Source organism: Anabas testudineus, chromosome 17, assembly GCF_900324465.2.
Source record: "Anabas testudineus chromosome 17, fAnaTes1.2, whole genome shotgun sequence".
NCBI lineage: Eukaryota > Metazoa > Chordata > Actinopteri > Anabantiformes > Anabantidae > Anabas > Anabas testudineus.
This window is the reverse complement of record NC_046626.1, coordinates 5,890,228-5,914,188: the sequence shown is the minus strand read 5'-3', so window position 1 is coordinate 5,914,188 and position 23,961 is coordinate 5,890,228. Positions and strand designations below refer to the sequence as shown.

Here is a 23,961-nt window from a genome sequence, read left to right as displayed (position 1 = left end):
GGGGGAGAGGAAGGGAAAGGGTGGCGGAAGGGGTGGTGGTGTTGGTGGTGTCTTTTGAAGAGATGCGATGGTTTGGGAGAGAGAAAGAAGGAGACGGAGAGAATGAGGCAGAGAGAGTGTGTGTGTGTGTGTGTCTCCTGTGGATGTGTTTGGGGACCCGCACAGTGAGGCCCAAGCATGTGATTTATTTCAGAATACTAATGTCTCTTTGATCTCCTCCGCTTAAAAAAAAAACACCCTGCTGGGATTACGGGCTCACACACACATACGCAAACTCTTAACAGCCGCACACAGATGCGCACATGCATTTTACTTACACGCTTGCACACACCCTGACGTACCTGTGAGCACACAGGCCCACATTAATGTTGTTGTGTCCCCGCTTGCGACTGTTGAACAGGGCTCATTTATGCACACACACACACACACACACACACACACACACCTAATCTACTTTAACTATTGTCAAATCCATAGAGATCCAATTACAAAGATAGAGGGATATTTGTTTTTCTCTGTGCATTCTAAAAGACTAATTACATTTTCATGTAAAGATGAAATTATTTGATACAACACAAACGTCTCTTCATTTTCATAATTGTAATGTAATATGTCTTATTGAGGATCCTGTGACTGTTTCTGCTTATTGTGGCGGCACCTCCAGGCCTGTTATCCCGAACAATTTGGCACATAAAAAACATTAAATGGCAGTGCCTTTCTTTCTTGTATCATTCCATCACTACTCTACTACAAGTCAGGGAAGGACATTCAATCAATGCAGACAGTTTTCAGTCCTCCTGAGTAGTAGGAGCAGCAAAAGGAATAGGTGCAAACCTCAAAATGTAATGAAAAAAACTGCAACTTAATCACAACAGCAGCTGCAAGTCATTGATCACCAATTTTTTAAGCCTACATAAGAAAAAAATGAGATTTTTGTGCATATCCACATGGTACTAACCGTTTGATCCTTTCTAAATGCAAGCAGCTCTGTGAAGCTGCGGTCCTACTTTCAGGCAACCTGTCCAGTCAGCACTGACTCCAGTTATTAACATGCATGTCCCAAAGTGAGCTCGGACAAACCCCACTTCTTAACTGCTATCTGTGTTTCTAGTAAAGTATATACAGTGATTTGTCGCGTGAGATCAATTCATATCTTTTCCATAATTAGTTGTTGAATGACAACATAACATAGTAATTAATAATTCAGTATAATTGACATCTCTGGAAATGAGCTCTTTTTCCTCTTGACTCTAATAACAAAATCTGACATTTACTCTTAATGTTGCAGAACTTGTAAATAGCTGAGAAAATAGTGAAACAGTGAAGCTGCGGCTATGCTGAAAATATCTTGATGTTGTCTAAGTTTGGACAGTTAACTGCAGCAGCAATGAGGAAAATACGTCAAACCGCACAACACAACCAGAAAATGGATGGTGCAGTGTCAATTTCAGTTGTCTGAGTTGAAATGTTTATGGTGTATTTTCTTTCAACATGTCTGTCCATACAGGCTTGAAATAGCAGGGGGGTGGAAGCTCCTCTCCTGCTGCCAGCCCCAATAGTCTCTGTTGATACACGGTATCTGTCACAAACTCCAGCTCCTCCCTGATGAGCACCTCCGGCAGCAGCCTCCGGGACGTCAGTGCATGCAGCTGCAGGCTCTTCTGGATTTTCCAACCCTCCTCTTCACAGCAGACGTGTAGCAGCTTGGCGATGCCACCTCTCATAAGGGGCTGCCACAGAGTGGCACAATGCACCAACTCCAGTGGGTTACTGGATCAGGAGTGGTCCCACATTAGACGAAGGTATCATTTATTATTAACTTAAAGCTACAATACTGATATTATATGTATTATAGAGTGGGATTCTTGTAGTGATGAAGTCAGCTCCAGTCCAAAAATGTCACTTTCCTCCAGGTCCCTGTTTGACTCTTCCAGCCCATAACGTTACTGTTTTGGTTCATTCTCACTGCTTCCATCAGCGCCGTTTGTGCTGGGACAAGCGCTAAAGCCCTAACGAGCTGGACCTGATTTATCAGCATCAAAACAACAGACAACTAGTTTAGAACTATATGTTTCCCTGAGGAGTTGGTGGAGACCAAAAACAGATTGGATTTCCATGTATCAGGCACACATACCCAGCTGAAAATGAATGCTTATGTTACTGCTTGCTAGTTCACCATATCATTTTTATAAAAAAACAAAAAGCCACATCATAAATACCAGCTGGTGATTTTAATATGAACAGGGGTCTGCATTAGCAAATGTAATGCTGGCCTTAATCAACAGGGGTCAACAAGCCACCCGGCTTGCTGTGTAGCCAAAGAACAATCAGAATGCTGACCTCTGTCCCACTCAACCACTGGCTGATCGGTAAATGTGTTTCCTATATGTTTGGTGGCCTAAGAATGTTAACTCACCAGTTTTTCATGCCACTACACTGCTCTGTCCACTGCTTTATAAGTGATTTCAGTAATAACATGTTAGTATTAATCTTTACAGTGTCATGAGGTGTCAGCTGCAGCAAACATGAGCCAGACGTCCCCACAGACAAATCAGTAGTAGAATGGCAGAAGCATGTGCCACATAATTACTATGTTAGATTACAGAGCGGGGGACCTCTGTTGCATATCTTATGAGCCTCTCTCACTTTTTCTCTCTCTCTCTCTTTGTCTCTGCACTCATGTCTAGATTAGACAAAAAGTTAGATTTGGGATTCATGGTTGTCCCAAATCCACAAGGTGAATGTTTGTGTTTGCAACAGAAAAAGTTTCCTTCATCCCACCCACTGCATGACAGGATTCATAGAAAGCCCAGAAAAAATGCAGCTTCTTTAGTTTCCTCAGCAAAAAGGTGGGAGTTGAACACTGATTGTCGTGCAGCAGTTGTGTTTTCCTACTCCTAGAAGCTGTGACCCTGCTCTCTGTCGCCAACACCACCCCTTCTGGACAATCAGGTGGAGGGCAGCAACCTTCTCCCAGAAAATCCCATCCACACGCTCACCAGTTTCCTGTGGATCTCTGCAGGAGAACCCTGGTGGTATTTCAGCTCCTGAAGCCAAGACAGCTGAGAGCAGCCACCTCCGCACAGAGCGATGAGTCTGAAACTGTGCACACATCCCACTGGAGGCGAGTGGAACCAGCAGGCTGCAGTTCCCACTCGTGGCCCAGGGCACTATAGACCTGCTGTTGAATAAGAACCAGGGAGAATAGTTTAAAAATGTTTCTCAGCTGTGTGAACTGTGTTAAGGTATTAGAAGCTTTCTGTCTCCATTAATGGGACATGCACCTCCTTTGTCCCAGCAGCAGCAGCAGCAGCAGCAGCACATCCCTGTGTTTCTAAAGCAGACAGCGCCATCTTGTGGCTATGGTGTACTTGGCACGGCCTGGGTGGAGCTAGAGGAGGACTTTGCCTAAACTTGTTCTGCTTCTTTATTATGCTTTAGGTCGGTGAATAAACCGTGATGGTTCTCGAGGAGCTGTCGGTCCGTCTCAACGACAGGGAGTATAAGAACTGGCTGAAAGCAGGACGATGTCTGCTCCTGCTGAAGGAAAGTCTCCATCCCCACATCAGCCGACACATGAGAGCTTTCCACGGAGACCTGCTCAATCAAAACACTCTGCTGCAGAAACCCGTGCCAGACGTCTTCGTGTAAGCCCAGAGGGAACAAGGTGAGATTAGTCACGTAAATTCAGCTTCATGTTAGTGTTGGGGGACTTTTTCTTTCCCCCGTACGTTTTGTTTCACTTGCTAATCCCTTGGTGTCTCAGTGTATTAGTAGGTACTTTAACTATCGGTTTCTCCTGAAGTCGGGGATGTTTGAGGTCGTTTAAAAACACTCGCCACTACTCTGACAATGTTTTTTCTAACTCAAACACACTTCCTCTAACTATATGGATGAAAACATATTTCGTCTACTCCACGATAAAAGAGATTTTGAACCAGTTTCGTTCATTTGGGACCTTGTTTACCTGACCTGGCCGCCATCTTTGTTTCCACTCTGAAACAGTGCTTGTGGAAGCAATTTACAAATCCATTTTTCCTTTTTTGTATGATTCAGTTCATTGATTTTATCATCCAGAGTGTTAGAATTATGATTTAGGAATCTATAGATATGTTCAGAGTAGCCGTAAGTGTTTTTTAAATGACCTCCTGTGCTTTTCAAACTTAGAAGGTTAATTTATTTCTAAACAAACCAATGGTTAGCTCTGTATCCTCATATGTGAGGCTCACAAACTGGGGCTGTGGACATGTTATGACTCAGTAGTGTGTGTGTGTGTGTGTGTGTGTGTGTGTGTGTGTGTGTGTGTGTGTGTGTGTGTGTTATAGCTTTCCTCAACATGTAGAGCGTGCACTGAGTGGCAGACAGTGATCCTGAAACACCACAGACAACCCACTGCCACCGTGAACTGGGACAACTGTTCCCCCCCCTCCTGGAGAACGGACCACTGGGAACTGGCCAAGGTTCTCTACACGCCGTCTCACACACCTTCAAATAAAAGTGAACGGACTAGAATGTAACATCAGAGGGTTTGTTTTGTATCACGCATGATGATGATAGTTCCACAACAAATACTGAGGTTTCATTACATCAGAGGAAATCTGCTCTTTGAGAAAACAGGAGAAAGAGCAGCACGCAGACACAAGGTTTATGGGAAATGTGGTCCAGCCTTGAAATAAATCTACAGATGATTCCCCAGGGATCAGAGTAGAAAAGGCTGTTGTTTTTTAAGAGGATATTAATATCAAGTTAATATAATGGTGATCTTTATTTAAGTACTAAACATAAAAACACTCACTATGGATTTCATAATAATATTACAACACTGGTTTGTAATTAAGGATGAAGTCTACTAAGCATCACTAATCTTGCTGTTGGTACAGGTGGAGCTAGTTTTATATACTGTTTCGAAGCTTAATCTAATTTATGAGTTGATCTTTTGTAAAATGAGCAGTAATAAAGTGTCAGAACAGCCTGAGCTTAGTGGGAAACTGAGGTGCGTTCTGTGCAGTCAGGCTAACACCTGCCACTTCTACAAGTGTGCGTGAGGTTAAAACAGTTCAAAATAATGGATAACTGATTGTAACATCCTGGTTCTGCTAGTCCCAGTGAAAAGTCCGGTTGAGAAGCCCAAGTAAAGGTTAATGAAATCAGGGTGACATTAATCTAACCATTATAAAAATTACATTTATTATTATTAATTATTAATTTTCAGTGTGCTGAAGCTTCACCTGAGTGTGTGAGTCTCTCTCTCTCTTTCTCTGTCTTTCTGCAGGCCTACATGCCACGAGGTCAGGGCAAAGTGAAGGGGGCAGATCAGTGCGACGCCTCTGCTCTTCTCAACCTGATCAACTACTGTGATTGTTTTCGATCTGTGGATCTTAAATTTGTGAGAGAGGTAAACATATGTATTGTTTAATATGGGCATGCTATGCTAATTTTTGGCTGTCATCGTCAAGTTGGTAAATTATAAACTATTACGTCAAGACTAAAATGGATGCATATACTATGAATGTCTGATATTCCGAGTTTGTCACAAACAGTATGACTGCAGACAACTTAGTCAAAGTCTTCTATATGAACACTTACAGGAATAGTTTGACATTCTCCCACTTTATTTTAATACTGTTATTATTGAATATATTTTTATTTAATTTTCATGTATTTCCAGGTGATCCGATACAGGAACGAGTTGATGCACTCCTGTGAGTTGCGTGTGAAGGATGAATGGATGCGACATTACCAGGTCACTCTGAAAAACTTTGTGAGGCAGTTCAGCCATGTACCACAGATGAGAACAGCTGGAAAACAGATAGACGAGGTGAGCGTGCTCATCTGTGTGTCTGCGGTTGTGCACCAAGGTGATGAGAAGTATTAACTCACATTAGTGTTGTTTTGCATCACACTGTGTGTTAATGTGCTTTTTTTTTTTCTCCAGATGCTCGCTGTGGACTTGTCAATATGGATCTCTGGCGTGGACCAGATGGATTCTGTTGACTTAACAGGGATAGAAACTGATTCTGTGAGCAAATGGGAGAGCACCGCTGATTTAATCAGCCAATGGGAAGCCGAGTTGCTGCAGGAGAAGCTCCAGGAGTTACTGCATGCTGCTGATGATGATCATGATGATGCAAAGACACAGGTGTGAAGAATGAATATGACTGTGTATCAACTATGTATTACAGAATTACACATAATATATAAAAAGAAAGATATTCCTCTAACTGTACAAATCGCTGTCTCCTATGCAGGACACTGAACAGTTAAAGAGCCTGGGTAGTTTTCTGCAGGCCAACAAAGATCTGGGTGAGCGGTTTTCTGCTGAGCTCGAAGCCATCACCTCTCTGGAGGCCAGACGATAAGAAGAGCTGAAAAGGAGAATGAGGAGCACGTTGTGCAGTCTGCGTATACACTATCTGAAACCAGGATCAGAATTTATGTTGAAGATTGAAGGATCTGTGACGGATTGTATGGTCAGTTTTTTATTGACAATATAAAAGGCAAATCAATGCCAAAAACAGATTGTAGTGATTACAAATGGTACACTGCATAGGACGCTAAATAAGAAGTTTTTCCAACAAGTGTCAGTGTGGAAAATAAGTATAAGGTAACTACTACTCATTTACTGCTCAAAGGAAATACTGTAGGAATCAGTTTGAATGTGTTGAATGATGGGAGTTATTATACGCTGTAACCTGTGGAATTTCATAACTTGTAATGCACTACATTTTATATTTGATTGGATGCTTTGTAATAAATATTCTTCTACGGAATCGCACCGGCGTGGTGAAACTATTTCGTCCTGAAATGTTAGATTAAAGTTGCACAAAAAAGAGAGTCCTGCATTAATTATAGGCATGAATGTATATTTCATGTATTCATCCTGTTGCAGACTTCAGCCTCTTTTCAGTCATGTTTTGAAACAAGCATCCCGACTTTGCAAATATTTATTGGGACACATTCTTCATTCATTTAGTGTTTTCAGTGTCGCTTGAACCCACTCAGTCAAAAAAAGGGGATTTATTTTCTGTTCCACTGTGCAACAGTTGGCAAGGTGTCTGTAAAACTTTCCTGCAGTCACATGATGTTTTGTTCATCTTCCTTATCTTGTTTTCACAGTTCCCCATAATAGCTGTTTTCTCAAGTAAAGCTTTAGTGATATAAAAATAAATAAACATCCTTTCCTCTTTTTTATTGTGAAATCCAGGCTACACCATCACTTCCTTTTTCCTCAAATTGTCTTACTTTTATATAAGTCATCAGCTCTAGTCATTAACTGTTCACCCTGTGTTCCTCATGCCAACGACCTTCTGTCAGTCAGCCTTTCTGACCTACGGCTGTGCGTGGCTGTGAGCTCTGTCTTTGTAAATGTCTTCCATTGTATCTAAGTTGCTTCAACACTGAAGAATCGGTTTGCTTTCACACTTGAACAGTTATATTTGTGAAACATAAAAAAGGAACAGATTTGTCTGTGGTTGGGATGAGGCATAAAAAAATACGAATCCAAACACTCCAAATAAAAAGGCCTTTATTAAATATGGGTTCTAACACATGTTTTGTTTAGGGAAATCTGAACAGACCTGTAACGATGCAGCAGACCACTAGATGGATATGAGGTAGTAGTATTACATTCTTCTTCTGTCCACTATGGGCAGAATGCTAAGCAGTTTCGCTGGTGTTTCCTGTTTGACCGACTCCTCCGTTGTATCATTTCCTTCAAATCCACTCTCTGCACAAACACTCACCTGAATAATGTTTCGTAGATTTGATTTCTTCAGTCTATTCTGTAAAGATAGTGTCTGTGAGATGCCAAACCTGGGTGTGAATAAGTCCACACTGTATTTATGTTTTTACCAACAATGTGTAGAGTTGATGTAAGGCGTGGTTACCGCACCACCTGCTGGATATTCAGTAGAATAAAACAGAACACGACTGTGCTGCCTTCTAATAAGTGACATGCAGTGATGAATAGTTTGTGGCATAGTCACGTAAATGCTTTTAGCTCTGACGGTTGATGTCTTTGTTTATGTGCGTGCATGTGTGGGCGGGAACGGTGGCTTGGTGGTTTATATGTGGGACTCAGCTGAATGCATTTAGGTGTCTGCTAAACCCACTGTTCTCTGTGCTGTGAGTTCTCAGAAGATGTTTTTTTCCCAACAGTATTTGTCTGCACCACATCCTTATATAGTTACTTAAGTTAGAACCCAGCTGAGGATGTCTAATGTCTGCTGAACTGTACGTCATTGTAAATAAGATTGTGAAAAGACCCATCATCCACTGTTGTTATTGAATTTACAGTAACTTAATTTAACAATGTGACAAAAACAGGGTTTATCACAAGGCAAAGTGGAAGTGGGAAGAGCAGAAGTGACTATATGATTGCATTTTGAAAAAGTAGAGCAGCAACTGAAGTAAAAAGGTACACAAAAAAATACACTTGTGGTCAGGTAAAAGCTATTTTTCAGGCTAGACAATGTGCACGATGTGAGCTGCAGCTGCAAGGCAGAAAAGTGTGAAAACCAGAGAAGCTTTTCCTGCTTCATCTCCTTTCTCACGCTCATATGCTGATACAACCTGCTCAACCTCCAACTCCTCAAGGCACACATGGGTGCCCTTCACCAAGGCAACATGGAGAGGGAGGGGATGCTGGTCCAGTCAATCTACTATGGCAGAATTGGAAGCGAGGCCACAGAGATGCTGCTGGAAAGATTTGGACGCGATGGGAGCTTTCTGCTGAGAGACAGCGAGACGGTGCAGGGGGCCTACTGTCTGTGTGTGAGGTGAGCTGTGATGTTGTGATGGTCCCACTGTGATCAAAAGGGAGGTTATTATTCATTCAGTTGTGTCGCACCATTATGAGTTTGTTGGATCATTCTTTATTTAAGCTGTACATTCATCGGCAAATACGCTGAGCCTGTTTTACCATCTTCAGTTACATACTGTTACTATACAGGGAAAAGCTGAGGAAGTGTTGATGTACTATATAATTATTTATTTATTTAGCATTTTGTTTCCATACAGCTTTGCAGATTTATAGTTAAGATTGTGCTTTAAAATGTAAGTAGAGGAATGTAAGGTGAAAAGTGCAAAACAAAACTCAAAACTGAAAAATGGCAAAAACTAAATGTGCTAGTGCTCCTTTGTGTAATGATAATGATGTTAAAGACTGAGATAATGGGCAGTATAGATAGATAAAAACTGATTTTCATCTGCTGAACTGAAACAAAACAATGGTGTTCACATTTTATTCAAGAACACTTTGATGGCATTGCTGAAACCTTTTTTTAATCTGTGATTGAATCAACGTAATATTGTACCTCTGTGAAACTCGTAGCAGAAAGAAAATAAATATGAAACAGAAAATAAAACAATTTGCGGCAGAAATATAGAATATATTTTATATATTTAATATAAATCGAAAACGTGTCCAACCAAAACAGAAAGCTTACACCAGGATATTGAGTTAAACCACGCCAACATGTTGCATATAACAGAATTATGGCATTTTGAGTCTGTCTAACCAATAGTTAATTTTTACTATGTAAACTATATTAAGTTTATCTAACTTTATCTAGTTATCTATAACATTTTTAGCTGCCTCCCATTTCAGATGGTTCGGTGTTTCCCATGTGTCATATTTCCTCACACATTAATCATCCATTGACTAGATTGATCTTGTGACTAAATAGTTCAAATTGGCTTCAACTCAACCAGCTACTTACACAGGAGACTTTTTTGTCTTCGTTCTTTTACTTTTGAAACTACATTTTGTTGATAATATTTAAGATTTTTTACTCAAGGCTACAAATACACAATTTAAGCTTGTGCTACAATGACTCATATTGGTATTTTGAATATGTACAATTAAAAAAAATAAACTGTATGTACCAACAAAATGTATTAAAAGACACTTTCTATTACATCCATTTCAATACTGTACAGCTTCATATACATGATTTAATCAATTATTCTACAGCTTCAGTAAAAACAATAATTGAAGCTGTGGAATAACTTTTTTGTTTTGTTTGAAATGAACTAAATCGGTCTGTCCACTTACTACAAAGTAAGTGAGGCACAGCTTAAGACTGAATTCACTGAGTCATTTTCTACAGAACAACATGTGAGCTCTCAGATTTCATCATTTCACTGGAAAGCGGGCCTGTCACACGTGCGTGTCCAAATTTCACACATTACGCAGAAAATCACTCAAACCTCTCAACTCTGTGTTTCGCAGGAAAGCACCATTTGTATACACCTACCGGCTTATACACGACGCCACTGACGGCTGGTCTCTCCAGGTGGGTGAACATCAGCAACCCAGATCGCATACTGTGTGCCCACTAAGGGTATTTATGACCTGTGTGTGTGTGTGTGGTCAGCAGATGTCAGGAGTCAGGCTGCAGAGTTTTAGGACACTGGAAATGCTGATAGAGAGCTACAGAAGGGACGTACCCTCTGGTGTTAATATAGCCTCCATGACAGACCCACTGGACAAAACACACATGCAATACACCAACTTTGGACAAGGTATGACACACACACACACACACACATATACACACACACTCACACACACACAGACGTACAGTTGTGCTATTTTGTGACTGCATCAAAGTGTTTGTCTGTGTGACCCACTCATTCAACTCTAACACAGTTTCACTCGTCTCTTTTACAGAGCTTGTTTACATGGAAATGAGCAGCAGCAGCTCTGTCTGTTGAGGCAGCGCTCGACCAACAACGAAAATCAAGGGGGAAAAACTGACAATAAGAAAATCAGGCAGAACGTGGCACATCAGACGTTGAACTGTCATGTTTTTGCCGTTTATTTTTTCTTTTTACTTATTTTTGGATCCTTATTTCTGTCATTGGGACCTGTTTTATAAAAATTCATCATCACCCATTTTACTTGTGGAGTACAACATGGTGTCTTGTAGGCCTACTTGATGAAAACATTGTGTGTTTTCAATTTAGTGACTGAGAAAATAGATGCTGTACATTATCACACACCATCTCTTTCACTGTGGTTTCCTCTCGAGCGCATCTGTCCTTCCAATGTGATTTGTGTGCCGTTGTATGTATTCCGGTGTGTTCACTCACAAATGGGTGCCACCCCAAAGTCAGGCGGGTCACCATCTGATTGTGTTATGATGTTTTACGCCATGAAGGGAAGACATTTTTAAAGAGTCGCGGTGATGTGGTGGTGTGAGAGGTGTTGAAGCTTAAGGCCTCACCAAGTGCACACAGGAAATACAGCACTGCAGGAAAGGTAGATCATAGAATCTACTCCGGCTGCAATTGTATACTTTTTTAAGGTTTATAAGGCAGATTCTTATAGGTCCATTTTCAGGGATTTCTGTGAGCTGTTGCTGACATCAGTCTGATATCAAATAGAGAATAAAACCTGCTCTTCTCTCCTTTTTCTCAGCTGTTCTCTTAGTAACATATTAGGTATAAGATGCACTGTGGTGGCTGCAGCCTCATATGTCCAACATAGAATTGCTACCAGAGCACTGAACTAACAGACTAAGCTTTAAAAACATGCTCCAATCACTTTTGCCGCTCTTTGGCTAGAGACATTTAAGGTTTGTCTTTATCTTTCAGTTTACTTGTTTGTCACTTTATCTGTCACTTCTTAATCAGACCTGATTAAGTCTGCTTTGCTGTCTACCAGTAGTAGAAGGAACAGCAAATCCAATTCAAGTCTATTTTGATACAATACAATTTACAGTATTGACTCACTTGTACTTTACTGGCTACTTTCAATTTTACTCCACTACATGTCAGAAATAAATATTTTACTTTTACTCCTCCGCATTTAATTTCTTTTGCTTTAGTTACCTTGTAATTCATTTTAAATATAGGAGCAGCTAAGGAATGATGGTGGCCTGTATAATTGTGGAGCGACCACCTGACAGCACGTAAAGAGAGCAATCTCACTGATTGTAAGAGATGCTAAGTAGCTTGATTTCATTCTAATCTTACATTCGTCATTTTTGTAAGGTTCAATATTAGAGTGTTAGGTTTTCGCTTTTGCTTTTCTTACCATGTAGCTGCTATGTGTAAACTACACTGATGTTATTTGAATGAATAAAGATTGATTAGGCAAATGAATGAAGTGTAAAAGACATGATGACAGTGCGTCAGTCAACTTTATTTCTCTGAGAAAGATGTACACACATTTTGTGGCTGAGGCAAAGCAAATGTGCTATTTTGTGTTTGTTTTCTCAAAATTCACCCCTGGAAAGTTTCTTATTTTTTACGAAAACCTCTTCATAGGTGTTACAAAGCCAAGGCAAGCATGCTAGAGCTAAATCCTTTATATGATGTCATACTGTTGCCCCTTGACATGTCTTCACACAATACATTTGAAGCTATTAAAGCTCTAACAAGGTGAACTACCGTTGATGACACAAAAGCACATTTTCCACACAAAAACGCACCTACACATGCTGTGGAAGCATACAACACATTGAAGTGTGCGCTGCAGTACTTGGAGTTTAAATTCAAATCCACGTCGCTTTTAAAGTGTTGTTCCTGAGTTTTCCTCTGTGTCCTCCACCTCTGTTATCTCCTCCTCTGTCTTAGCAGCCTGGGCAGGATAGAAGGACTGGAACGCACAGCACAAGAAGCAAATCTTTCACACTGTTCATTCACAGGTGTTTGTGGTCGGGTAAGGAGTATGCTAAGAGTGTGTGCATGTACAGTAGGTGCGAGTACTTACGCTGGGTGTGTCATTTTTTTCCAGGAAATAGATGTACTTTAATGGGGGACGAGGAATTGGAGGAAACAGAATTTTAGACACCCTGAAACACACACACAAAAAAAATGTTAATACACACTTTAAGCTCAATCTCCTGCTTGCTGCTTTGGAATAAATGATAATACTGACATGTATCTTTTTATAAATAATATAAATTGCAAAATAGGTGAGACTACCAGTGAAAGAGGAAGATAAGTCAACCCTTTATTTATCTGTGCGTGTGAATTTATTCTGCTTTTGAACATTGCACAGTGCATTTCTTCCTACATTTTAAGTTTATCTTGGATGTTGAGAACGGATGCTTTCTGCTGGCCTTTCAGAAAACACTTCCACTCAATAAACTGCTCTCACTTCTCATTTCTCTTTTATCTTCACCCCTTCTGTTGCCGTCTGGGTCCACTTTGTCTGGTCAGTCTCACGATTAAAGGAGAGTTAACGCATCAGATAAGAAAACAGCTCGCGGAAGTCGGGTGAAGAAAAAAAAAAAAGAAGCAGGTGTGAAGAGGTGTGGGACGTGCATGAGAAGCTGTGTGCATGTGTGAATGGGTGCAAGGGTGTGTGTGTGTGTGTGTGTGTGTGTGTGTGTGTGTGTGTGTGTGTGTGTGTGTGTGTGTGTGTGTGTGTGTGTGTGTGTGTGTGTGTGTGTGAGTCACACATCAGTGAGCAGGTTGATCATTCAGTGGGAGACAGAAAGAGTACCTCTGATAGCGCACCAACAGCAGCACAGCCAGGAGGATCATGGGTATTCCAAGTGAAATTGAGATGATCACTAACATGTTGAGTTTGTAAGGTTGCTGTTCCACTGCTACAAGGAGACACACACACACACAAGGATTGATGTCATACTGAGTTTACTGCATTTTACAAGACAGAAAACATTTGGGTGCATGCAGGCATCAATCAATCAACCAGTGAACTGAGAGACGATGTCAACAAGGCACCGGCCTCCAATTAGACCACTATAGAGGAGGTGTCTTCGACAAACAGCACTCACTGATAGTGTCACTCCAGTCACTCCACTGAGGACTTCCATTGCAATTTTTTACTGTCCTCGCCCTTATCCTCACCCTGTAGGTCCTGGTGCAATCATATGGCTCTTCATAAGACAGGCGGTTGGTCAAGGATTTGTTTCTTTCCTGTTTGAAGACAGTCGTCAGTAAACGTTCAGAACTCAACATTGCAGACTTGATTCTATTAAAATCGACTTCTCTACTCCCATGAATCACTGAACTCCCAGTAAATAAAATACTCCATTGTTTTGGTAATAATGATCATCTATAGTAATTCAGATAAACACATATCCTCTACCTGGTCACCCAGATCAAGTTCGTATTCAAAACACTGTTCTGTCCATTTTAGTCGATTGCCAGGTAGACCCCATGTCACCTGCAGGACTTCATCTTTCACTGATACAGAGATGTTTGATGGTGGAGACAGGACCTCTGTGGCACACACATCCACAAAATAAGTTCAATTATTGATCAGTCATATTAAATGTCAAAGCAAACATTCAGAACTCCAGAGAAAATGGGCACAAAGTTTAGAGTGTTGCGATTTTAATATGTTAAAGATGAAGTTTTATTTCCAAGAAAAAGGGTCCTATTAACATTCAATCAAAGTAAACTGGCTACAGAATGTGGCTTTGTCTGTCCGTCCATCACTGACTGAAATATCTCAACAACTATTAAGCAGACAGACATGGTAAACAGAGATCACTGCCATAAAAAATGGTCATTAAAGTCCTCCAGAATATGAATTAAAATATCTACCATCATTATTATGAGACCCATTACCCACCCAGACATGCTCTACTCACTGATTAGTAGTCTGAGTGGGATGATTGCTGACAACCTCTTTCTACACTAAGGCAGCACACATATTTTCCTACCACATGACCTGAAAGTGGGTACGAAATGTATCAGTTTTTGCATAACTGACAAAACCTACCACTATTACAGTATATGGTACAGCTGTACTTTTACCTATGACATCACCCTCTGATCCACTTTTGAATTAGTTGTGCAGAATTTAAAGAAAGTGCTAAATGCTGCATAATTCAAGCACAAAATGCCACGAAGACCATCTGGATAACTGTCATTTACAACAACAGTTCATTACCTATCATGTCTTGTTCGCACACATAGGTGTAGGATGTCCAGTTGTTGTGCAGAGACATATTAAATTGGAGGACAAAGTGTAAGTCCATAGGTTCATTCAAAGTCCAAAGGTGTGATCCAACTCTTTCTTCATTTGAATTGTTCCAAGATTGAGTTACTGTGTCTTCAGAACAAATACTAGAAAAACAGAACACACAAAAACACGTCAACTGTATTTGCATGTTAAATCTGGACATATCTGATCTCTTAAAGGCAAACACCATCTCTACTTGAAAAATGTTACTTTTACAGTTTGGTATAGATTTTTATCTTGCTAATGTGTCATTTTAAAAATGTGAATACCTGATGTACACTGAAAGCTGAGTATCCTTCTGTAAGGTCTGGAATGACCAGGAGCAATTGAGTTCATTTGTTGGGTAGAGGTAGCAGAAAAAGGTTTCATTTACTTCATTCTTCAATAAAAAATTCTCTTCCCCTGAAGAACCTTGCACTTTCACCTGAAATAGTTTTACAAACATAAGGAACCAGGAACATAAGACTCAGCAAAGCAACAAGCTTTGATTGATTCTGCTGCATTTAGAAGTTACAAGAACATTTTAATTGTCACCTCTTCTGTATGGACATTCTGGCAGATATCTGAACTGTCCTCTGTCCCTGTCAAAAGACAAAAAACAGTACATGTAAATTTACAGCATGCAAGAAAACACACGTAAAAACGACGCTTTTATCCAAAGTGACTTTGGACACACACACACAGGAATAACTTGGGCTTAGTGTCTTACTCAAGGACACTTTGGCATGTGGAGTAAAGTTTTGGTAATTGAACCACCAAGCCTGTGGTTGTTGGACAACCTGCTGTATCTCCCGCCCTCACAGCTGCCCATTTTAACTTTGTGAATGCACACACAGTGTGAGCACCAAAACGAGTCCAAAATTAAATAAAGGTTAGTCCACATCAGTGTTTTGCAGATATCATATCAAACCAGCCGTTTTCTAGGGGGGTGAAGGTTTGATTTAATATTGTATACAAGGAAAGCTGGAACAATTGAGTAGAAAAACATGATGAATGATAAAAGAGTTCTGGGACTTTTTCATTTTTATAGCCAATCCTCATCCATGAACTTTTCTCAGCAGTGTGTGGGTGTGTGTGTGTGGGAAGTTTCATATGTCAACAGTCACTTACGACATTGCGAAGCCCACAGCAGCAAGAAACTGGACCAAACTACTGGTTGGACAGGGACGAGCTTCATAGCCAACCTAGGGGTTTTTACACACGTGCATAAAAAAAAAAAAACAGAGAAAAGTACACATGAACAAAGACTAATGAGTATACTGTACAGTGCTGGGTGACATACTGTAAGCAGTAAGCTGTAAGTGCATTCTTGGTTATTTCCTGGCTTTTCATACTTCCCCTTTTCTACTGGTGCATACATTTAGAGGGTGACTTCTTGTAAGATATCTCTCAGTGGGTATCGTGTGAGTACTAATTCTGCTTTCATTTAATCTCTAGTTTTCACAGCGTCCACAATTTGATTTCCTACAAATGATTTTAAACTTTGTTCAAAAAAAGACCTAAGGAAAGGAAAGGAGAGGTTAGCAGTGTTTGTTTACACTCAATTAAAGACTACTACTATCTCAAAAAAGACACATGGACATACCCATGAACTATTTTATCCTCTAGGTAGATGTTTTCTTATAAGAAATCTAACACACAATCTTTGTGCAATACATGTTACAGTGGTACCAATGTAAATGGCATTAACAAGATAGTATTACCTCCTGTTGTCCCACCAGTCAGACACCGAATGGTTTCTCATTGCATTCACTTGTCAAGTTAATGACACACTTTAGGGGAAAAAAGTATGACGTCACACCGTACTGTACAGAGCTTCAGGAAATCATGAGTTCCTTTCTGTTTCTTTTTCTTATTCTCACTGAAACACACCACACGCTCAAAACAATAAGACCCTATGCCTATCTTAACATTTTTAGTTAGCTTAGTTATAATCTCAACACTTGATTCAGTACATTTTTGAATTAAGTTCAAATCAATACATTCAATATATATATATATATATATATATATATATATATATATATATATATATATATATATATATATATATATATATATATATATATATATATAAATTGTTAGCCTTTTTACAATGCAACCTATCAGTAATGTTTTAATAAATTAACAAAACTGATAATGTTTTAGAAGTTGACTTAAAATGGATTACTTTCAAGCCAACAAAAAATAAATAAATTTCTCAGTATCTTCACAGATGAATTTAATTCCTGACATTGTTAGGAAGGTTTTTTAAAAAGCATTTAGAATAGCATTTAGAGATTCTTTTAAATATCTTTATTTGTATTTATGGAACTATTATGCCACCATGGGGTGGGATCCTGTTGTCAGTGTCTTATCAAACACAATTCATTTAAAGGAAATACTCAATGTAACATATAGTATGACCCGTGTGAGCATCATATGTTATACTAGGACTAATTAGACCAATAAAACTGCATTTTCCAAGTGTAGCAGCTGCTGTTACACTTATGTCTCAAAAGAAATAAATAAAACATAGTTCCCTGACCGGGAATCGAACCCGGGCCGCGGCGGTGAGAGCGCCGAATCCTAACCACTAGACCACCAGGGAGATGCACGCTGTGGTAGTCATAGCCTTAATACTAACTTATGTTCGTAAAGTTCATTATACAATCAATAATAGCAAAGAAATATGACTCCGGCAATCCTACATTCACATTCCTACACTGTTACTTTCATAAGTAGCATCAGAGATTGTGTGGTTGTTGTCTATTGTAATGTAAATAATAATAATAAGAAGAAGAAGACGATTTTTTGGATGCTATTATCACTGTTAAAGATAATCACTCATTTAGACATAGACAACATGGACGGGAATGGCTGAAGGAGGGCTGTCCAATATCAAACAACAAAGGACATTTTTTAGCTCTGATGACACTTTATTGGATCATAATCTGTGCTTAGAAGGATATTAATCTATTTTGTACAATGCATGTTGCTTTAGATGTGAAGGCATCACCAGCATCTTCCACCACGGGACTCACATAGTAAAGCACATGCTTGAAGTTAGGTTCACCCTGAGAAAGTTCAGTTCACAACTGAAACTTAACCACCAGAAATTGTGCAAACATGATTATCTCTTCATTGTGGCTGCATAATTAACTCGTGGGAAATGTTTGTTTTCTTTCGCTTTCACCTTTATACCGTCACAGATTGGCACCAGAGATAAATCCAAAGTATGACGATCACTTTGAGTAACCAGCACAAAGGGTTTTTTCAGTAGCAACAATATAACGTCACAGCAATGCAACATTTAAACAAAGCAATAAAGGGTTGAAATGTTTATTTCTTTGTATCACAGACAGATTATTACTCAATAATGACATTATTGCTTCATTATTATGACTTTAGCATTTTTATTTTATGTCAATAAGATCCATGTATAGTTCATGTTTTCTATATAATAAAATGACTGAACTTTTTTATGCCATGATTATTTTTGCAAAGCAGGTTTAAAAAAAGACGTAGCTAGAGTATAATCGACAGTCAACACTTTCAGGCTGTGGAACTATATGAATCTCCTCAGGTTGATATGGATTCCACAGTTTATTATGAACGTCTTGTTAGGAAACACTGATGAATGCTGCAACAGGACAAAGCAAATTCTCTCTGGGATTAATAAACTTTGTTGAAATCACTGAAAACAACCTTTGTAAGACTCTGTCTTGCAAATTGTTAATGGTTTAAAAACATTATTTCTAAGTATTTTCCTATTTCTTCTTAATGCATTTCTCTCACCGGCCGTGGTGAACCTTTGCATTATAATATGTTTGTGTAATGTGTGTTCGATGTTCTTCATAGAGAGGATGAAAACCAAAAGAAACTGGAGCTTAGTCTCATATGATTTCGAGTATTATTCACCTGCATTAATAGAACTGAAATTACATCCTGGTCAGCATTATATGTTTATATGTTCTATGTCTTGTATGCCTGTAGGTAGTTGCTAACAATTAGAGGTAGTGGCTGGTAGGGATGTGTTTGACCATCAACAGGTCAGTCAGACCTGTTGATGTTTGCTGTATGGTGCAGGCAGCAGAGATGCTTTGAACAGAATACAAGCTGTGAAGGCATCCTTTCTCTTTTTGTGTTTAGAGGGCTTAGGGAATACACAGCTCAAAAAAATTAAAGGAACAGTTTTTAATCACAGTTTAACATCAAGTCAGTTAAACTTCTGGGATATTAAATCTGATCACTTAAGTAGCAGAAAGGGTTGTTAATCATTTTTAGCTGCTTTGGTGTTAATGAAATGAGCAACAGGAACTAGAGGTGCAACAATGAGACGACGATGAGACAGGAATGGTTTTACAGGTGGAGGACAATAACATTTTTTCCCTCCTCATCTTTTCTGGCACCAGTTTTGCATTAGGCTAGTGTCAGTGTTACTACTGGTAGCATGAGGTGATACCTGGACCCTACAGAGATTGAACAAGCGGTCCAAGTCCTCCAGGACGGCACATCAGTAAGTACCATCGTCAGAAGGTTTGCTGTGTCTCTCAGCACAGGATCAAGTACATGGAGATTCGAGGAGACAGGAAGTTACTCTAGGAGAGCTGGACAGGGCCGCAGAATGTCCTTAACCCATCAACAGGACCAGTATCTGCTCCTATGTGCAAGGAGGAACACAATGAGCACTGTCAGAGCCCCACAACATGACCTCCAGCAGGCCACTGGTGTGAATGTCCCTAACCAAACAATCGTGAACAGACTTTATGAGGGCGGCCTGAGGGCCCGACGTTGTCTTGTGGGCCCTGTGCTCACTGCCTGGCACCATGGAGCTCGATTGGCATTTGCCATTCAGTGTGTATTTGAATTAAGCCCTCTGTAGGTTGATCATTTTAATTTCCAACAAACGATGTGGCATCCTTTTTGTTCCTAACACACGACCCAGTCCTTACCAGTTTAAATATCCAGCATGATTTCCCCCCATTCAAATCTGATGTGTTTTTTTGATTTATTTTTTAGATTGACTTCACATAAAGTCACACTCCGAGGGCCAGGGAGCTTCAACAAAGGAGCAACGACAGATAAATGATACATCCAGCAGATCCTGTGTTGCTCCACTAGGTGGATCTCTGTGTTACATTCACGGACCACCATTGTCTCTCTGCAACCGTCTTACGGTGTGGAAGCTGTGCAGAAACCTGCACACGGCTGATGAAAGCAGGGTTTGAGTTTACGAAGAACAGCAGAGTAAGTAAAGAGTTATTACACTTTCTTCATGGAGCTCAGTTTTGATCAAGTACGAACCGACGTCTTTCCTCCGACTTCCGTGTTCAAAACGAAAGTAGCGTGCTGATACTTTCCACCTGAAGTTTAATCGAGAGGATAAAACTTAGTGAAACACGTCATAATTCTTATGTTATTACTACTGTATTACACTGTGTGCTGTAGGAACATTAGAAGGGGCGAAATTAACTTTGATCCGTGTCACTATCATTGAAAACGGTTCATTTTAGCTCGTTTAAATTCTGGCTGTGTGGACATACGACTGCACAACCTTGATTGAATCCCTTCAAAACCGTAGGGAATCAAATTAAAACGCCATAGTAACTCATTTAAGACATCTATTAATCCAAAGTTAGAACATCTACAAAGTAAAGCTCTGTAATGCGCTTGGCATTAAAAACTTGTTCACTTCCTAGTAAAATAGCCTAAAACAAAATCAGTAATTATAATTAAATATGTGTCATATACTGGCTCTACAACACTAACCTGCAAAAATACACAAAAGGCTTGCACAGTTTGGTGCAACACTCTTTAATCTCCTTTTTCATCTCTGTCAGATTCACAATGTCAGCAAAAGACATCATAAGGAGCAATAAAACAACCATCCAGGGGATTTTGTGTGGAGACCCCACTCTGATCCTCAACAAAGTTTATGAGAAGGACCTGATAACCAAACGTGAATACAACAATCTTAAAAGCATCAACAAGGAAAGTGTAGAGGGGCATATGGTCGAGCTCGTCGATAAGATCATGAACAAAGGGGAGAAAACCTGCCAAGATTTCCTGAACCTCCTGCAAACTGATGATGAAGTTAAATCAACGTATCCTGACCTGAAGAGGATACAGCTGAACTACAGCCTCCTTTTACCTAAACCTGTCCAAGCTTCTTCAGGTGTCCTCAGTGGTCTTTCAACATCCTCTACATGCAACAACTTTTAGAAAGACATTTCTATGAAGTACTTCCATATACTGTACCATATAGTGTTTGTTTACTTGAAGTTGATGTCTTAATAGAAAAAAGTTTTATGTAGTTTTGTTTATCTCCCGTTTTCTGCAGATGCTCGTTCACCAGAGTGCAAGAGACATAAGAAGGTGAGGTCTTTACCTAACATTCAAATATCACACGTGACAATGATGCCTAATGTTTTATTAAAGAGCCACTTTAAATGCTTCCTCAGATAATTACAGGACATATTCGCATTTCAAATCCTGCAGTAATACCTGATAAAGTTTAAACTAATAGGGATAGTCAGTTATTTTATAAGTAAAAGTCTGTGTGTGTTTCTGTCAAATGGTTTACCTTGTTTGTAGGATGAGCAGTATCAACTGAACAGTCGGCCTGTCGGCCTCTGTCTGATCATAAACAATGAGAACTTCGAGAGTGGCAACGTGAGAAGTGGAAGCAGCAAAGATGCTCGTATGTTCCAGAATTGACATTTTACACCATTGTCCTGTTTGTTGGGAGTTGCATTTTAAGGCTTTTTACATACCATTTCTTTCAGGGAGTTTGTCAGAAGTCTTTAGCTGGCTGGGGTTCAGAGTGCTTATGTGTAAAGACCTAAAAAAGGACCAGATGGATCACACACTACAATGCTTTGCTTCTCTGAGCAACCGCTCTCAGCTGCAGGGGCTCAGTTTGCAGGAGTGGTCTGACAGTGGATTCACTGATCTGCAGCAGCCCACTGAGCATGGAGATGCCTTCATCTGCTGTATTCTGAGTCATGGAGAAAGGGGTGCAGTCCTCGGGATTGACGGGAAGTCCCTCTCTATCAAAGAAATAACCAGAACCTTCAAGGCAACCGACCAATCAGCCCTCACTGGCAAGCCTAAAGTGTTCCTGATCCAGGCCTGTCAAGGATCACGCACACAGCGTGGAGTGCTATTAAAAGACATGGAGGCTGATGAATCTCCTCTGCTGACCATCCCTGAGGACGCTGATCTTCTGGTTGCTCTTGCCACTGTTGAAGATAATAAAGCATTTAGACATGTAATAGACGGGACTTGGTTTGTCCAGTCTGTGTGTCAGCAGCTGAAGGAGGGCTGTCCAAGGTAAATCCAATACACAAAATTGCACATTTAGTTAGTTATGTTATTAGTTATATGCTAACATATACTCAGATTGTGTACGCTAGGAATACTAATGTATTTTGTATATTGTATGTTGTTTTAGGGGAGAAGACATCATAACCATACTCTGCCGTGTGAATAATGAAGTAAGCCTGAAGGAGGGCTCCTGTAGGCCTGGTGCAGCCAAGCAGATGCCTGAAATTAGCAGAGTCACCTTGAGGAAGAGACTTGTGTTATCACCGCTCAGCAGCTAAAGCGCACATCATTTAACCACAGTCAACTTTATGACTTAATTAAGGACGTATTCTTAACTCGTCTGAATGGTTTATATTTTGTTTCTCTTTTGTCTGTACTGTCACAGATTTTCATCAGAGAACAAAGTTCAAAGTACTGTATGATAATTCCATCCAGCAACATCCCAAACTGATCTTAATGCAGCTTTTTTTAAGAAAACTTGTTATTTCTGATTAAATAAATAGATTTCAAACACTTATTGTATCTGGACATTTGTTTGTACTACAAAGTCACCACAGTTTTAGCAGTAATTGTATGGTATATGAGGACTGCTAATAACTAGCAGTCCTCATATACTATAAACACACTTTTCTAAGAAGCCTGCAGGGCAGTAAGTTTGTGTTTCCAGATTTTCTGATGATTGTGTCATTGTGTGGCGGAGACCTGCAGAAGTTTTTGCTGCATGCTCAGAGCCAAGGAGCCATTAGAGACTTCAGGTGAGGACAGGCAGGTGTTAAACTTAGATGTGTCTGTGTCTTCAGTTATATCACACGTCACATATGGGTGCCTATCTGCCTTACATTCTTATGCCTCTCTCAATTATTTCATTTTGCATTGAGTCATCTGACTGATAACATGAAAAAAAGTAACTGTCAATATGATTTAGTTATTATTATTATTATTATTATAAGCAAGCTACTGCTGAGTAAAGAAAGAAATGGATATAACATGTAACAAAGGTCCCCAGCTAGACTGAAACTGGGATGTTGCTTGGTTATGTGGCATGCACCAGGATGCTGATGCTGGTTTTTGGTTTATTATTTAGAAATTTATATTTTCACAGAACCAGAACTGATTTCTAGTTCTGCATGCAACTGCAAAGCCTCTAAACACAGACACAAAGCTTATTGAGCTGCAAACAGTACTGCAGGAGTTTGATCAACAACTGGCATCACCTGTACAGTGCTGCAGAAAGAGTGAGATGCACCACCTTACAAAAAGCACACACACAGTTAAGTGTGCCATTACAGTAAAATTCACCAGGTGATTGTGCTTATTGCAGGATTAACCCAGCCAGATTAAATCAGATTACCTCATCATACCACTTCATCAAGAGAGGAATTTCTTTTTTTGTCAAAGTGACATTTCTTTAAGACAGTTCACAATAGTGCTGTCATTCATTTAAAAAGTATGGTTAATCTGGAAGTTTCTCTTATTATTTGTGATGTGTTTGTATTTAAAATTACATATAATAGCTGAATTTTCTATCCATTATTTACAAATATGCCTAATATGCAAGCTATATTGAGACATAGACTGAGCACAGATTCAAAGTGTTTCTATCTCTGATCTTAGTTGGTATATCCCATGGACAACAGGGCTGTGTCTTTGGGACTAATGGACTGGGTGTGTCCCTGAGAGAACTAACAGCCCTTCAGGAGCGGGAA

General features: G+C 39.8%; 4 protein-coding genes and 1 non-coding gene across 7 annotated transcripts; 3 read left to right on the top strand and 2 right to left on the bottom strand.

The window, feature by feature from the left end:
• Positions 1-3,385: 3,385 nt before the first annotated feature.
• LOC113171777 (uncharacterized protein CXorf38 homolog) lies at positions 3,386-7,199 on the top strand. Its single transcript, XM_026374458.2, is given in 7 exon segments — positions 3,386-3,627; positions 3,629-3,667; positions 4,326-4,460; positions 5,273-5,395; positions 5,669-5,818; positions 5,936-6,139; positions 6,249-7,199. Coding segments are annotated over 7 exon segments (930 nt in total). The 5' UTR covers positions 3,386-3,459; the 3' UTR covers positions 6,360-7,199.
• A 1,001-nt stretch (positions 7,200-8,200) lies between these two features.
• On the top strand, positions 8,201-12,122 carry LOC113171778 (SH2 domain-containing protein 1A-like). Of its 2 annotated transcripts, none has more exons than XM_026374459.2 (4): positions 8,201-8,777; positions 10,232-10,295; positions 10,377-10,524; positions 10,673-12,122. In XM_026374459.2, exons 1-4 carry the CDS (start codon positions 8,602-8,604, stop codon positions 10,714-10,716), a joined length of 432 nt encoding a protein of 143 aa, XP_026230244.1. In that variant the 5' UTR covers positions 8,201-8,601; the 3' UTR covers positions 10,717-12,122. The 2 variants fall into 2 exon arrangements, with proteins under 2 accessions (XP_026230244.1, XP_026230245.1); XM_026374460.2 differs by having other exon boundaries at positions 8,205-8,777; positions 10,380-10,524.
• A 5-nt stretch (positions 12,123-12,127) lies between these two features.
• Positions 12,128-16,713, bottom strand: LOC113171776 (granulocyte-macrophage colony-stimulating factor receptor subunit alpha-like). Of its 2 annotated transcripts, XM_026374457.1 has the most exons (11): positions 16,651-16,686; positions 16,306-16,446; positions 16,058-16,131; positions 15,482-15,528; positions 15,217-15,371; positions 14,876-15,051; positions 14,066-14,199; positions 13,752-13,893; positions 13,457-13,562; positions 12,719-12,800; positions 12,128-12,604 (listed from the first exon to the last, which is right to left on the bottom strand). In XM_026374457.1, coding segments are annotated over exons 2-11 (1,005 nt in total). In that variant the 5' UTR covers positions 16,308-16,446; positions 16,651-16,686; the 3' UTR covers positions 12,128-12,517. The 2 variants fall into 2 exon arrangements, with proteins under 2 accessions (XP_026230242.1, XP_026230241.1); XM_026374456.1 differs by lacking the exon at positions 16,306-16,446 and having other exon boundaries at positions 16,651-16,713.
• A 752-nt stretch (positions 16,714-17,465) lies between these two features.
• On the bottom strand, positions 17,466-17,537 carry trnae-cuc. Its single transcript has one exon. It is a non-coding gene; the product is annotated as a tRNA-Glu (tRNA).
• A 2,506-nt stretch (positions 17,538-20,043) lies between these two features.
• LOC113171319 (caspase-8-like) lies at positions 20,044-22,768 on the top strand. Its single transcript, XM_026373608.1, has 6 exons — positions 20,044-20,176; positions 20,770-21,104; positions 21,270-21,304; positions 21,524-21,629; positions 21,715-22,261; positions 22,383-22,768. Exons 2-6 carry the CDS (start codon positions 20,777-20,779, stop codon positions 22,531-22,533), a joined length of 1,167 nt encoding a protein of 388 aa, XP_026229393.1. The 5' UTR covers positions 20,044-20,176; positions 20,770-20,776; the 3' UTR covers positions 22,534-22,768.
• Positions 22,769-23,961: the final 1,193 nt, after the last annotated feature.

Bases quoted from the DNA above. Each gene is read 5' to 3' on its own strand.
- LOC113171778 (XM_026374459.2), top strand. From the start codon at position 8,602: ATGGGTGCCCTTCACCAAGGCAACATGGAGAGGGAGGGGATGCTGGTC. The intron at 8,778-10,231 runs GTGAGCTGTGAT...TGTGTTTCGCAG, and splicing joins GCCTACTGTCTGTGTGTGAG to GAAAGCACCATTTGTATACA. The intron at 10,296-10,376 runs GTGGGTGAACAT...GTGTGTGGTCAG, and splicing joins CTGACGGCTGGTCTCTCCAG to CAGATGTCAGGAGTCAGGCT.
- LOC113171319 (XM_026373608.1), top strand. From the start codon at position 20,777: ATGTCAGCAAAAGACATCATAAGGAGCAATAAAACAACCATCCAGGGG. The intron at 21,105-21,269 runs GTGTCCTCAGTG...CGTTTTCTGCAG, and splicing joins ACCTGTCCAAGCTTCTTCAG to ATGCTCGTTCACCAGAGTGC. The intron at 21,630-21,714 runs GTATGTTCCAGA...CATTTCTTTCAG, and splicing joins TGGAAGCAGCAAAGATGCTC to GGAGTTTGTCAGAAGTCTTT.
- LOC113171776 (XM_026374456.1), bottom strand. From the start codon at position 16,691: ATGAGAAACCATTCGGTGTCTGACTGGTGGGACAACAGGAG. The intron at 15,052-15,216 runs GTATTCACATTT...CTGTTTTTCTAG, and splicing joins CAGCTTTCAGTGTACATCAG to TATTTGTTCTGAAGACACAG. The intron at 12,801-13,456 runs GTACTCTTTCTG...TGTGTGTTTCAG, and splicing joins CTGTTGGTGCGCTATCAGAG to GGTGTCTAAAATTCTGTTTC.